The 15,054-nt window shown below is 42.2% G+C and overlaps 1 protein-coding gene across 1 annotated transcript; it reads left to right on the plus strand.

The window, feature by feature from the left end:
* Positions 1–183: 183 nt before the first annotated feature.
* LOC107384131 (nuclear receptor ROR-beta) lies at positions 184–14,592 on the plus strand. Its single transcript, XM_015957205.3, has 10 exons — positions 184–413; positions 9,047–9,132; positions 9,221–9,362; positions 9,495–10,010; positions 10,816–10,937; positions 11,015–11,147; positions 11,604–11,711; positions 12,179–12,289; positions 13,450–13,562; positions 14,100–14,592. The coding sequence occupies exons 1-10, from the start codon at positions 407–409 to the stop codon at positions 14,259–14,261; spliced, it is 1,500 nt and encodes a 499-aa protein (XP_015812691.3). The 5' UTR covers positions 184–406; the 3' UTR covers positions 14,262–14,592.
* The last annotated feature ends 462 nt before the right edge of the window (positions 14,593–15,054 follow it).

The raw sequence follows: 15,054 nt of genomic DNA on the forward strand, positions 1-15,054 counted from the left end.
CCACGCTGGGAGAAAGTAGGTTAGCAGGGTAGACTGAGAGGAAAGCAGCTGGAGAGGGGGGCTTTCATCGTGGGACGGATCTGTCAGGAAACAAAAATCAAATAAAAGTTGACGCGGATCGGGTCGTCGCGGCGCTGCGGAAACGATGCGAGCCGGAGAGACTTCCCTCACTCTTTTATTTTGCTCGAACTTGATCGAGCGATAAAAACGGGAGACTTTTGGACACTTTTTGGTTCTTTTTTGTGCATCTTCAATCTGATTGCGACAAAATTAATATTTAAAGAGCCTTTTTAAAAATTATTTTCCGCTCCTGGATCCAGCGCTTAATTCACCCCAACCTCTATTTCCAACACTGGCCCCATGTAGCCAAGTCTTCACCGTTCCTCCCAGAAAACAAAACACCAAAATGAGAGGTGAGTTGATTCCTGATAAATCGGTGCATGTGTTGTGTGGTTTTATGTGCGCCACATGTGTGCGCACAGAGACTCCGGTGCGCCTGTTTTCCAGCGCGCACTAATCTCCCATGACTGGATTATGGCTGCACAAGCGCCCGAGGAGGCGGTGTGCGACACGCCGAACTTTACAAATGAATGTCTCTTGAGAATATATTTATGAATGCATTAAATTAGTTTGGTGGAATAATTTTGAATAAAATCAGGTGAACCGTTTGCTCTGGTGCGTAATTGTGCCATGATGTCAGTGCCAGGAGCCTCACCTGAATAATCCGGTATCTTTTTTTTTTTTCAAATCTATGTAAGAGTTATGCAATGAGGAGAGGGAGGAGCATGAAGAAAGGTTGTTGTTAACCAAAACTACTATTATGTAATCGAGATGTTAATCGACCCGATTACAACAAAATATTAATTTTTTAATCTTATGTCTTTTGTACCCATTTGCTTAAAATGGGGGAAAGTGGTAAAAAAAAGTGATATAACTCATTTTAATGATACTTTCCTAGTGACGACCATGCTTGATTACGTGCGTAATGTTGCGCGTTAGGTGTTGGATGGGTCTGAGCGGTGTTTGGTGCGGCTGTGGTGTTGTTATGATGGGGTGGCTGTGCCAGCATGGCCGCCTGCGTGAGTTCCAGAGGGAGACAGGCCCGGCTGTTCCACTGACCTAGTTATGTCACGCAGTTTTATACAGCATTCACAGCGGAGGGAGGGACGGGCAACTCAGGGAAGCGTCGAACCGCCCGACGCGCAACATCATGTGCGTTTGCATGCGCGCAGTGACGCTCGGTGCAATCCCAGTGATAGCTGCATGTTTTTTTAATGTGATATTAAAGCATAACAGATTAAAAGTGCAGCTGTTTTGTGCATGCAAAATCAGAAAAATGGGTTTTGAGAAAAGGACTAACAAGTCCTTCAGGGGTACTTCTGAGTAAAAAAAAAGCTCATGAAATATGTATGTGGAGTAACCAGGTAGGTAGGTTTTAACGTTGCAAATCTGCAACGCCTGCCTCCAGAGGGTTAAAGGAATGACATCTGCAAAATTGGATTAAAATCCATTTTTAAACGACTTAAAGGTTGCTTCAGTATGGATTTTTTAGGGGTTTGCTTTCTTAAGATGGAAGGAAACATAGATGCCCCCTGCTTTCAAGTTAAGAAAGAGGGGAGGGGGGGACTAGACAGACAGACAGACAGACAGACAGAGAGAGAGAGAGAGAGAGAGAGAGAGAGAGAGAGAGACTTGGCCGAGAGAGAGAGAGAGAGAGAGAGAGAGAGAGAGAGAGAGAGAGAGAGAGAGAGAGAGAGAGAGAGAGAGAGAGAGAGAGAGACTTGGGCCTCTTGTGGAGGGAGGTTCCCTCTCTGTCAGGATATCCAAATGTAAACAAACTACAGCCCTCTCTTAGCCAGCTGGGCCAAATGATGTGGGTTTCTCTCACATAACCTGCTGCTTCCTCGTTGAAAACCCAGCATTTTGCAGTTTAAGCATACTTTCACAGTTGTTATGACGAGGAAAATCATCTCTTACAGCTGTGCAACATTAGAGGCTTGACCTCTGACACTTCTCTGGTTTGCAGCTTCATGCATGTCTCCTAAATGCATTAAAAACTCAGTGGAGGATCATCACACCCTCATCACACACTGACGCCCTCCAGGAGAGGCCAGAGAATTGCTTAGCTCTGTTCTGTTTCCCCCCTCCGTGGGCCTCAGCCTGGCCTCCGCTGGTATTTGCATCTTTTAAAATAGTCCTCTGAAAGCGCCTGCAGCTAAACGGACAGTGCACGGGACTAGCCTTGAACACATTTCTGATTGACAAATGCATGAGCTTTAAGATGCTGAAAGGGGTAAGAGTTCACAAAACAGTGAACAAATCAAAGCATTTTCACTCGTGAGAAAGTCTGTAGGAAAACAAAGTTGCTTATGTAATGTCCAGAAGGAAAACAAACACTAGCTGTGATGCAGCGTTGTGCACGATTACTAAATGAGGCCCCCGCCTCCAGCTGGCTGTTCTAATTTTCTTTGGCCTTTTTATTGAGGAGGTGGTGAGAAAAGTCACATCAGTTACTTTTCCCTCAAGAGCTGTTTCTCATTGTATCATTTTTCCTGAAATTGTAGCCTCCATAAAGCACGATCCCATGGAAATACAGGTGGCGCCTTGAGAGTGTGAATGCGGCGATGTGGCAGATAAGAATTCATCCTTTGCTTCAGTGCCGACACACAAACAGTTAGACACACTAGCCAGGAGGCACCTGTTGGGCAATTATCACCCTTTTTTTTCTCGTTAGATACAAAGAAGTGAGCTGCTGGAAGCACAAAGTCAGTGATTTTCCTCTTTGCCCCACCCAGAATAACCTCTCTCTGCTCAGATAACAAAGTTACACATTTAGCCGACTGATAAACCCTCTGAGGTTGATGCGTTTGTCTCGGTCTCGTCTCTGTTTGTTCTGTGAAAACTTTAGGGTGTGCTACACAAGGTTTCTGTCTCTGAGCTAAAAAAAAAAAAAACCTGCTCTACTCGTACCTGCGTTTGTGCTTCGCGTTCATCAGAAGCTGTTTCCTATCAGGCCGATATGGCGAGTGCAAAACTCTCCATAACTCGTAGCACTTGGCAGAAAGCCGGTATTGATCTCTTTTAAATGCTTCGTATCTCAGGGGAGCTAAAGTTCAGAAACCTCTGACTGGTGTTGCTTCACAGGTCAGCAGGGTTAAAGGTAAATGTTTTTTTGTGCAGCATAGACAGCTAACTGTCATAAACAGGTTACCTTTTGTGACATGTTGGTGGTGATAAGTCAGTCCAGATGACACAACAACAATTATTCTGTTGACTAATTAACATGTTTAACCGAAGATGCAAATTATAAACAGACTCCAAAACTGTAAAGGTTATTTATTTCCAGATAGTCAAGGACAAAAGTAAATGACAGTAGGTTCAAAGTTTGAAAGTCTTTGCATTGCAGTATTTCCACACGGTTTTAATCGATAATGCAGAACAAAACTGGTTGTTGAAAATTATTCCTTTTAATCTGAAGCTTTTCTGTTTATATTTTCAATTTTTCTTTAATAATTGCTAATATCTGCACAGTCAAATTGGCCTTTAGAGTTTAGAGTCCAATGAATCCTGACTTTTTCTGCCTAAGGGTTTGTCAGCAAGTGAAATCCTGCACGTTTAGGGTCCAGATTGGTAAAAATTAGATAAAAAGCTGTCGCTCATCTCCCAACAGGAGCAAGAACAACCATGTGTTGGCTTCACAAATTCAATTCAAATTCAAAGATACTTTATTAATCCCAGAGGGAAATTAGACTTTCATGTTAAATGCAAGTTTCAAGGTTTTGTTGTTGGTTTTTAAGAATCTTACAGAGACAATGTGTAGTTTTTACCATTAATCTTTGGAAATATCCATTGAAATGTTGTTGAAAAAATATTGGCGGCTTCTAGGGGTGTGTGTTGGTGAAATTCTGGAGATACGATACGTATCGTGATACAGGAGAGACGATACGATATATCACAATATATTGTGATACATTCAGCTGGAGAATATTAGTGATTTTTAGACTGATTTTATTGTAGGAAAACTCAATAAACAGTCCAAACTGCTACGTAACATGTTTAGCATGAGGTATCTGAACCATAAAAGAGAGATTTACAGTTCAGTGATGAAAACAAAACCCATTGCACACTGCTGCCAACTAGTGGTCGGCCTTTGAACTGCACCAAAAGAAAATAAACTAAACAAATGTTTGCATTTAAATCCTTCCAAACATTTGATACATAGCTTTTGAATATCGATTTAATATAACAGGAAAAATATCACGATATATTGCCATGTCAATATTTTCTTACATCCCTCGTAGCTTTGTGACATATAACCATATAAATCAGGCCAAAAATACATGGAAGCAAGGCTAGGTCTCTGGGCAACGCCATGTTTCCTTTTACGGGAGCCCGTGAGGACAAAAATCATTTATGGATTTGTAACAAATCGTTACAAAACTTTTGCCATTCATAAACATTGTTTTACACATTTACCTCTTCACTCCTGGCTAGTGATGAAAGAGAGTTTGTGGTGCTTGTCATTTTGCTGGAGGTTGCACTCCCCGGGATTTTTGACCCTTATGGCCATCCATTGGTAAGTTCTTACTCAAAGAGAAAAATGTCGCTTGATTGCGGTGATTTAGGTATGCACTGCCCCTTATCGCCAAAGAAAATACACATCGTCACTTTAATGATCTTAATGGAAACTCAACAGCATTATGTGTGTTTTTATTCTACCTTTCAGTCTTTTTGATTCATCTTTGTGTGCATGTGGATGTGTGTGTGGGTGTGTGAGGCTGCTTTGGGTGCTTGGCTGGGCATCCGAGTGAGTCTGGCTCTCAATGTGGGACAAAAATAGAATGAACTGAAGCAGAAGCTCAATGTCAAAGAGCAGGAACAGTGGGGGATGTTAACTGTCAACTTCAATGTTTGGATGGTTTGAGTGTCTTTTTTTTTTTTTTTACTAAAACACCACAGTCTTAATTCTGATGAAATTATGAGATGAAAAAAATTCTGATTTAATTACTGAAGATTTTTAGGCTCGTTTCCTCCTTTATTTTGCTGTCATGTAATAAAGCCAATTTTCTAGTAACGTGGTTTATTGCAAAGTCTAATCGATGATCCATTCCACCTTAAAACAGCATGAAGCAGAATTGCACTGCTGCTGCCTCCTCCCTCCTCCTCTTGCAGTGGGAAAGTGTGTCAGTGGGACAGACCGTCCACCTGGGCTGACAGGCTCCAACTTTGGAGTGATGGATGACTCAGCCAATACGGAGGAGCAACCAGCGCCGCACAGCCAGTGGGCAGGGAGAGAGTCTGGGGAAGGCGGGGCGTCTGCACTGCTGGAGTGAGCCTGCTCATTGAGTGTTGAGAAGAATGCTCACAGACAGGAGTTATATAATCAAGAGGCTTGGGAGGGGTGGAGCAGGAGAGCGAGGGAGGGAGGAGGGAGATATTTTTCCATTGCATGCCTGCAGCTGCCCTCATCAGGTGGAGTATTTTAGTCAACGGCTGAGGAGAAGAGGCAGAAGGGAGTTCATTAAACTGGAAATTAGATGGAAAGTTCAGTCTCTCTGATTTCCATCTGCTGACCTTAGCCGTAGTTCTTGTTAGGTATCATGCCGACGGCAGGACGCAGCTGTCTCTTCCAATAACTGTTGCTGCTTTTAATTTGACCAGGACAAAAGGAATCTTTGTGCATGTGTCATTTGATTCCTGATCTGTTTGTAACACTGATAAAAGTGTTAAGCTGACTTTACAGGCTTTTGTTTACCACCAGAAGGAAAAAGGTCCCTTTAACATGATGCTCTGGTCTTTTCATAACCTCCAAAACATTCCCAGATTCTATGTTGAAAGCAGCAGAACTTTAATGAAACACAGGACGGTCACAAATAAATAATAAAAAGGTTAAAGACGGGATTAAAATAAAGGTTATGCTTTGGGCCACCACGATAAAACAAGTACAGCTTTCTGTCAGCGCGTGTTTTACTAGACGGAAGCTTCAAATGCACACTGGGCTCTGGTAGTGAGACGTGTTTCAGACTCGCAAACTCATAAAGTGTAAGTGGAAACCTTGTAATGTTGTCAGCATGGCTTCTGGAGAGGAGAGGCAAACAGTTAAACCACTCAAAAAAGAAAAAAGGTTTTACATCAGTCATCCATAAAAATATGAGCTGAACAGACCCCCTTTTAGCACCACTACAGACTCTTCAAACCCAAGGGAACGCTGACTAATTAAATTCAGTTTATTTATATCACGCCAAATTACAACAAGAGTCATCTCAAGACACTTTCACAAAGTAGCCTTTCCAATTGAGTTCAGTTCATTAAGCCAAATAGTTAAATGTTCCATATGTAAGAAAACCCAGCAGACGGCTTCGAGTCACTGACTTTTGTCAGAGACTTTACCACAATCATCCTTCCTAAACAAGCATGTAGCGACAGTGGAGAGGAAGACTCCCCTTTAACAGGAAGAAACCTTCAACAGAACCTGGCTCAGTATGAGCAGCCATCTTTCACGACGGAGAACACACACACACACACACACACACACACACACACACACACACACACACACACACACACACACACACACACACACACACATCATTCATACCAAGTCATGTTATGACTGCATACATTGTGAATTCTTGGTAGAGATTCTGATTCTTCACTAAATAAACTTTATTGTCTTTATCTGAGCAAATCTGTAGTTACTTCAACAGATGAACTAGTAGTAGCACTTTCTATGTAAAATAAAGTAAAATGTTAATATGATGAGACATGAGAGGAAGAATGATCAGTGGTTGGCAGTAGTGTGCCAGCCGAAGGCCCCCTCCAGGAGTCTAGCACAGCTCAAAGCTAAACAGAAATCCAGAACCAAGATGATTGGGTTTGCTTCGAACTGATTATATCACATCCATCTGGATTCTTATCTAAGACAGTTGAAGATCTTTATTTAGTGCATTTTCAACGATTTCCAATTGGTCGTTGTGGAACCCACTTTGGTCCTGCTGCACTGTAAAATCTGATTAGGTAACCTCACTGGTAAAAAAGCATGCAATCTGATTGCACTTAAGTACAAGAGTAGGTATTTATGAGTTGCAGCTACTAATACTTACTAAGTAAAAAGCATTTATGCTTCTCTTTGCTACGTTCATACTGTGTTTGTTATCCAGTTTCATTTTCTTTTGTTCTTCGTTATGCAGAGTTATAAGGGTTTGTTGTTACCTTTGCTGACATGTTTTGACGTTTCACTACTGCCTTCGTCAGAGCAACCGCCGGATGTTGGTGGTGTCACTTCGAATATGCCACTGTTACTATAACTTAAACAAAACAGTGTATATTACTTGGAAATGTGCCTGAAATTATTTTTCTGAGTTGTTTATATTTATAGTAAAAATAAGCAAATTTCTGTATACATTTCACTGGTTTGTCTTAATTTATACTAACTTATATTTAAGTGCATTTATCTTTGACTGCATTAGTTGCTCCAACACATAATTATCTATTACTGTGTACTTGTTTGTGTGTGTGTGTGTGTGTGTGTGTGTGTGTGTGTGTGTGTGTGTGTGTGTGTGTGTTACATTTAGAGACTATACAAATTACATCAGTGGCCTAAACCTTTCTCAGTGGCCTAGTGGTAGAGTGTCCGCCCTGAGACTGGGAGATCAGGGGTTCGATTCCTGGTCGGGTCATACCAAAGACTTTTGGGCCATTCCCATCTGTACCGGGTCGGCCCGGGCCGGGTAGCCCCAGTCGGCCCCAGCCTGGCCCGGTTGATTCCACACATCCTTGTCTTAAGCCCATGTGGGCTGATTCTACCCACCAATCAGAGGCTTGCTCTAATGGAAGGTGTGAATTTGCTGTCAGCAGTGGGTGTGTTGGCCCTGGTCGGCCTGAAGCAGACCCCTCGAGAAGAGGGCTGAGAATGAGCCTTGGTTGGCCCGGAAAAATACCAGGCCACCCAGATATGTAAACGACCTACGCTACCCGGCCCGGGCCGACCCGGTACAGATGGGAATGGCCCATTTGTAAAAATGGGACCCAATGCCTCCCTGCTTGACACTCAGCATTAAGGGGTTGGATTGGGGGGTTAAACCACCAAATAGTTCCCGAGCGCGGCTGTGTCTGCAGCTCACCGCTCCCCCAGGAGATGGGTCAAATGCGGAGAACAAATTTCGCACACACACCTCCAACTAATGGGACTTTAATGTAACGGCTCGTTGGTGCACATTAGCTGAACGTCATGTGGAGGTGGTGTGTGTTAATTTAAGCATTCTCAGAATTTTCTTCCATCGTCTCCTGGATGATTTTTTTATCCACATCTTGTAAAACACCCAGATGCTGATACCATGTGCCCCAGCAGCAATCATCCACTAGAACTTGCTGTCAGGGAAACAAGTTTGCACGCTAGTAAAAGTTTGTGCTTCATTATGTTTTCCGCTGACCCGTAGGCTGCTTTCTTCCCCCAAAACGTCCAGATACATGTGGTTTTAATATCAACAGAAAAACATTCCTCAAGCAGCATTTTTCTGCCATTCCTCGCTGTGTTGTTAAGAAAACACAGATTTCCATATGGTGTGTTTTGCCTGCCGGGCGTTCTTCCTCACATTTCTTTTCCTGAGAGAGAACATCTTTAGCTCAGGCTAAAACATCCTCACACACACACACTCCTGTTTGTGTTTGGAGCTCATCCGTGGAGATTTAGATTAACAAATGATGAAAACACTCACTTTAAGGGAAATCTGTGGAGGAAACACCACAGCTTTACAAGCCAGAGCTCAAACATACAATAAGATGTGCCTGAATTTCTGATAAAATGTTGATTTAAAAGTGAAAAGCTGAGTGAGACTCTGACTCTGGGTGGGCGGACGTCAGTCAGCCCATCTGGGGCTAAGTAATACCAAATATGGACTGTTGTGAACCTCCGTGTTTCGTCTAAAAAGTGTGTTTCCAGTCAGAATTGTGTTGTTTTTATATTTGCTAGTGAAAACAAGCCAACAGCTGTTCTTGACTGATTAAACACTGACTTGTCTTCTGACTTGTGGTTTTGGTCCTGCAGCTCAAATCGAGGTCATCCCCTGTAAGATCTGTGGGGACAAGTCCTCGGGAATCCACTACGGAGTCATCACCTGTGAAGGCTGCAAGGTGAGTGGAAAACCCTCAGAATGGGTAACACAGTATTAACCTGCCCAGTTTTTAACAATAATGTTGGGGCTTTTGCGTGTGTATCCAGGGTTTCTTCCGACGCAGCCAGCAGAACAATGCCATGTACTCTTGTTCTCGTCAGAGGAACTGTCTGATCGACCGAACTAATCGTAACCGCTGCCAGCACTGCCGTCTGCAGAAGTGTCTGGCTTTGGGCATGAGCCGAGATGGTAAATATGTTCTTTAGAGTCTTTACATGCTTAACTTGTGAATGGATTTGAATAAAATGAAGAAAAGGTACATATGTAAGTGGTTCAAGTACTGTAAAACTTATTTTTGATCGCTATATTTTCATTCTGCAGCTGTTAAATTTGGTCGTATGTCAAAGAAGCAGCGCGACAGCCTCTACGCCGAGGTTCAGAAGCATCAAAAGTCTCAGGAGTGTGCCGGCTCCGGCAGCGGGGAATCTACTTCTCTGTCTTTCAGCGGGGAGGACGGCGTGTGTGGCAGCAGCACAGACGATGGGGAAGAGGGTCTGAGCCGGTCCTACAGCAGCGGCGGCTCCACCTCCACACTCAGCGACCTAGATGACATTGCGGCGCTCCCTGACCTGTTTGACCTGCCGCTGACCCCCGAGGAGGCCAGCGAGTACTGCAGCCTGGAGCTGCTCGGAGGCGGAGGAGCGAGCACCGGGAACACCTCCAGCTCATCATCTTCTTCTTCGTCCTCGCCCATGTCCAATCAGAACTCCCCACAGCAGACCATTCTGGACACAGCAGACACCAATGGGAGCCAGCTTCTGCACACACACCAGCTGCTGGGGCGCAGACATGCACTGTTGGACCATCTGCCTTATGACTGCTCAATAACAGACCTTGGTGAGTTTGAAAATGATCAACAGCATTTCATTATTCACCACCCACTCAATGACAACGGAATAAAGTGTCTTTATTTCTCACATGGTCGCTCTGCCTTGGCGTACGTGCGTTAAGGAGGTCATAATGGGCAGGATATTAAAGACAGGCCTGATTTAACAAGACCTATATTTTCTCATATGGCTGCAGTGTGTCATGTTAATTTCCTGCTTCATGCAAAATGAATACTTCTTCCAGATGTTTCCCATTAAAGGGCTCTCAGCAGTTCTGGTGCAGTCCTGTTTTTTAGAGGAGTAGATTACCAGGCTCAGAAATAAAGGAAGTCGTTTATATATTAAGAGAAAATGAATAATGTGTGCTTCCTAGTAGGAATTTCTAAATGATCTGAGAGAAAAAGGCAGCATGGGTGTTTAGCTGAGAATTTACAGCTGTGGTTTGGTCAAAACGAGCAAAACAAGGTATGTGTTTGTAGAGTGGGAGAGGAATGATGATATTTATACATTTAAGAGGGCAAATACTTTACCAGAGGAGCCTCCAGAGACCTCGAGGAGAAAAGCCTTTCTGTTTTATTAGATTCTTTCTGGCAAAAATTATCTGTTTTCCGTGGGGTTCTGAAGGCTTATAAAGGAAGAAATTAGATAATGTGATTGGAGGAAGTAAAGCGCAGGAGGTGGGAAACATCTCGCATGTAAGGCGAGAAGATTAAGCAAAGCATCTAATTAAAGGTGGCGTGGGTCAAACAGTTGTCGTGATCAGGAACCTGCTCCAGAATGGGGCCACATTGAGGTCCTTGTGTTTTCTTTTGCAGAGAACATCACACAAAGCATTGTAAAGTCTCACTTGGAAACGTGTCAGTACAGTTCTGAAGACATGAAGAGATTCACCTGGGTCCAGTACTCGCCTGAGGAAACTCGGGCCTTTCAAAATAAGGTGCATAAACAGATAACGTATTGTTTTCCATGTGGCATACGTTTATAAAACATGGGTTTTGTGGTGCTCTCCTTCAGTCAGCTGAGTGGATGTGGCAGCAGTGTGCACACCACATCACCAACGCCATCCAGTACGTGGTGGAGTTTGCCAAACGCATCGCTGGCTTTATGGACCTGTGCCAAAATGATCAGATCATTTTGCTGAAAGCAGGTCAGTGCACCATCAAATATGTCCAACTACATTAACAGAGTTATCCAAAAGAAATAAAAAAGTTTTAATCTTGCTAACTTGAATTCTTTTCTGCTTGTTTTTTTTTTGTCTCCAAACTTCTACCTTTGCCCTGTTTGTTTTTAAATCATCCATGTGTTGTTGTGTTTTTTTTTTATTAATTACACACATCTACTCTTAATTCTGGATAAACACATTTTTGTTTTAAACATAAATGTCTGGGACTATAAAATACATATATTTAACAATTCTGTAAATGTTCTGAACTGCTGGATTCTTAAATGGTTCAAAATTGTCTTTTACATGCTGTCCACAAATCTGAATCAAAATTATTTACGTTTTCTTTTATGTTTTGTGCATGTTGGAGTATTTGGGGGTCTTTTTCTGTTCTCCCTCCTTTCCATGTCCGTTGCTGTGTTTGTGGCTACATCTTTATAGGCTGCCTGGAGGTCCTGCTCATACGTATGTGCCGCGCCTTAAACAGCAACAACAACACCATTTTCTTCCACGGGAAATTTGCTTCGCCCCAGTTCTTCAAAGCCCTCGGTGAGGGTTGCTGTTTCACTTAATTTAAGGTTACTGGGGTTTCGGCTCCTACACGACATCAATGTTACAATACCATCTAGTGGGAAAATGACGAATTTGCATTATTTTTACTTTGAATATTTGATTCCTGTGGTTAACCCTCTGGAGGCAGGCGTTGCAGATTTGCAACGTTAAAACCTACCGACCTGGTTACTCCACATACGTATTTCATGAGCATGTTTTAACTCAGAAGTACCCCTGAAGGACTTAGTTGTTCGTCCTTTTATCGAATATTATTTTGAGCCTGAGAGGGTTAATGACTGAGGAGACATTTTAAAATGATCATTATTCTTTCACTGTAGCTAAGTGCATAATTCTCATAGTTTCCTAAATTGAAACACCACCATGTTTGGATGTTTTAGTTTACTGAGGAATAGGGATTAGTCATTTTGACCCTCCTGATTAAAGATGGCGTGCTGTGTGTGCAGGCTGTGATGATCTGGTCAGCGCGGTGTTCGAGCTAGGGATGGGACTCTGTCGGCTGCAGCTCTCTGATGAGGAGATGGCTCTGTTTAGCGCCGCTGTCCTTTTATCACCTGGTAATCATCTTCACTTCTCTTTTCCTCACTCGCACAAAACTCATGAAGACGAGCACTGTTGAGGAACAAGTTTACATTGTTCTGCAAAGGGATGAACATAATACCCACTTCTGTTTTGTCCGTGGTAAGACAAACAGCTGCTTTCACGACAAAGGGCCACTATGTGTTATTCACGCTAGGAAGTTTCACTTTTGCTAAAATTTCTATTTATTCTAAATTATAGTCAACTTTACAGTTTGTACTTCAAAGCAGGATGTTGTCAATTGAACATTTTATCCACAGCTCTTGTGAAACTAAGTAGTGCTTGCTAAACAATCTGCTGTAAGCAAGTTGAAGTCATTGTGAATGATCTTTAAAGAGACAATGTGTAGTTTTCCCCATTCATTTCTGGAAATATCCATCAAAATGTTGTTGAAAATGAATTAAAAGATGCCCAGTTGTTGAAAAATATTGGCAGCTTTGTAACATGCAACCATAGAGTAGAAGGAGTCACCGCTCGTCTGGGAAAAGGTGCTGGATCAAAAAGTGGAATAAACAAAGTGAGAATCCGCACACTTCAATCTGTGATGTAGGAGTTTATAAACTCCTGAATAAAGTGAATAAACTCCTACATCGCAGATTGAAGTGTGCGGATTCTCATTTAGTTTGTTTAACATGCAACCATAAAAATCAGGTCTAAAATACATTGGAGCGGGTCAAAGTCTCTGGGCGACACCATATTAGATTCCATGTTTTCTTCTACGGGAGCCCATGAGGGCAAAATCCATTTACTGATTTGTAACAAACGGTAACAAAACTTTCATCATTCTTCAAAGTTGTTGTTTTACACATTTAGCTCCACTTGTTGCCAGTGATGGAAGGGAGTCTGATGTGATTGTTATTTTGCTAAAGTTTGCACTCCTCAGGGCTTTTTGGCCCTAATGAGCATCCATTGGTAAGGTCTTACTCCAACACAAAAATACTGCATGCTTGCAATGATTTGGGTATCTACTGCCCCCTATCGCCAGGAAAAATACACAATGTCACTTTAAAAAAGGTTTTGGTTTACTGCAAAAGAAATATTTGTATTTTAAAACTAATTTAAATTACTTCAAATAAAAGCAGAGGAGAGCCAAGGTTTGAAACAGGATCTGAAAGTGGGATTGTCTCTGCTCCTGTAGATCGTCCCTGGCTGACAGAAGGCCAGAAGGTTCACAAACTCCAAGAGAAAGTCTACCTGGCTCTGCAGCACAGTCTACAGAAGAATGGTGCTTCTGAAGAGAAACTCGACAAGGTAAACACACACAATCAGTCCTGCCTTTCAGTTTCTCATGCTGTTTTTTTACTGGTAGGCATCTTCATCAAACATTTTTAGAAATAAAGTGAGGCGTAAACTGATTATTGGATTCTTTGTTTTATTTTTAGGAAATATTTGGTCAAATTTGAACATAATCACAAACTAATTCTCATATTTAAACCACCAGAGTCAATTTTAAGTGTTAAATAAAGCCAAGTGTCATCAGCATATAAATGGATGAAATTGGGTCTTTAAATTGTGAGCTAAGAGATAGCACCAAAAAAATTGAACCAAATACACATCCTTGAGGTACACCACAAGCCACAGACTGGCCTATAGAGCTTAGAGGAAGAAATGTTAATTACTTTCTGTACCAACACATTTACCACTTCTCAATTTTGGTCTAGAATTAAATTGATCCAAAGCAATTATAATAGTTTTAGGATGTAAAGTTGCTTGTTGTAGTACAATTGTGGAAGGGTTTGTACCAAAAAGCAGACATTAACTTTACTTTTTGCTTTTCTGCCCACACAGATGGTGTCCAAGCTGCCCATAATGAAGTCTATTTGTAACCTCCACGTTGATAAACTGGAGTTTTTCCGGTTGGTCCACCCAGAGACCGCCTACAGTTTTCCACCGTTGTACCGGGAAGTTTTTGGCAGCGAGTTGTCTTTGCCAGACTCCACTGACAGCTAGACGGACGGATAGACAGATAGACAGACAGGAGAGATGGGGAGAATGTTAGGAGGTAGAGGATCAAAAGGAGAGACATAAAATGTTAGATAGGTTGAGCCTCAGCAACCAGCAATTAAGAGACAATCCAGGACTTTAAATATGTCGTCTCCCGAAGTAGTCCTCCACTATTCCAGCAGGGATAAGCACCTTACACTACAGACCACACATGCCCGTGTCCCTGTGTATATTGTAGCAAAGACAAATAAACGGGCATCTTAATAATGCCACAGCTGCCCGTGTGGCATGTAAAAGGCTCCAAACTCTAAAAGATATGAATGTACCTCATCAGACAGCACCAGTGCACAAGCAAGAACCCAACAACAGTGAATGTACAGTCCTGTCATGCTAAAACAAAGTTTCACATGTAGAATAAGCGTAAAGTTGGTCCTTCACTGTTTATCCAAACAAGCAGCATCTTTTCATCGACCCTCACTTAGGGACCAAGATCACAGATCAGAGTTTTCTCTGATTTAAATAGAAACACACAACGTGATCCACAACTCAGAGTAAACTTAGTAATTAGCTCAAGCACAGTTAGACACATTTTCAGTCCACGGTGTTCGGTGCTGCCTTTCATAGGCTCTTGTAATGCAAAGATAAACCTCAGTCCCACACACCCCTTTCCTTGTAAATGCCACTTAGAGACAGAAACTATCTGTAATATATATATACACATTTACAAAACGTATATTTTAAATAAGAATGTAAATAGGTAACTAAGTATGTGGAGAGAGTATGAGTGAGGGAGAAGGAA

This window comes from Nothobranchius furzeri, chromosome 11 (assembly GCF_043380555.1).
Source record: "Nothobranchius furzeri strain GRZ-AD chromosome 11, NfurGRZ-RIMD1, whole genome shotgun sequence".
Taxonomy (NCBI): Eukaryota; Metazoa; Chordata; class Actinopteri; order Cyprinodontiformes; family Nothobranchiidae; genus Nothobranchius; species Nothobranchius furzeri.

Coding starts and splice junctions, on each gene's coding strand:
- LOC107384131 (XM_015957205.3), top strand. Junction 10,938..11,014: donor CTCGGGCCTTTCAAAATAAG/GTGCATAAACAG, acceptor GCTCTCCTTCAG/TCAGCTGAGTGGATGTGGCA. Junction 12,290..13,449: donor CGCTGTCCTTTTATCACCTG/GTAATCATCTTC, acceptor CTGCTCCTGTAG/ATCGTCCCTGGCTGACAGAA.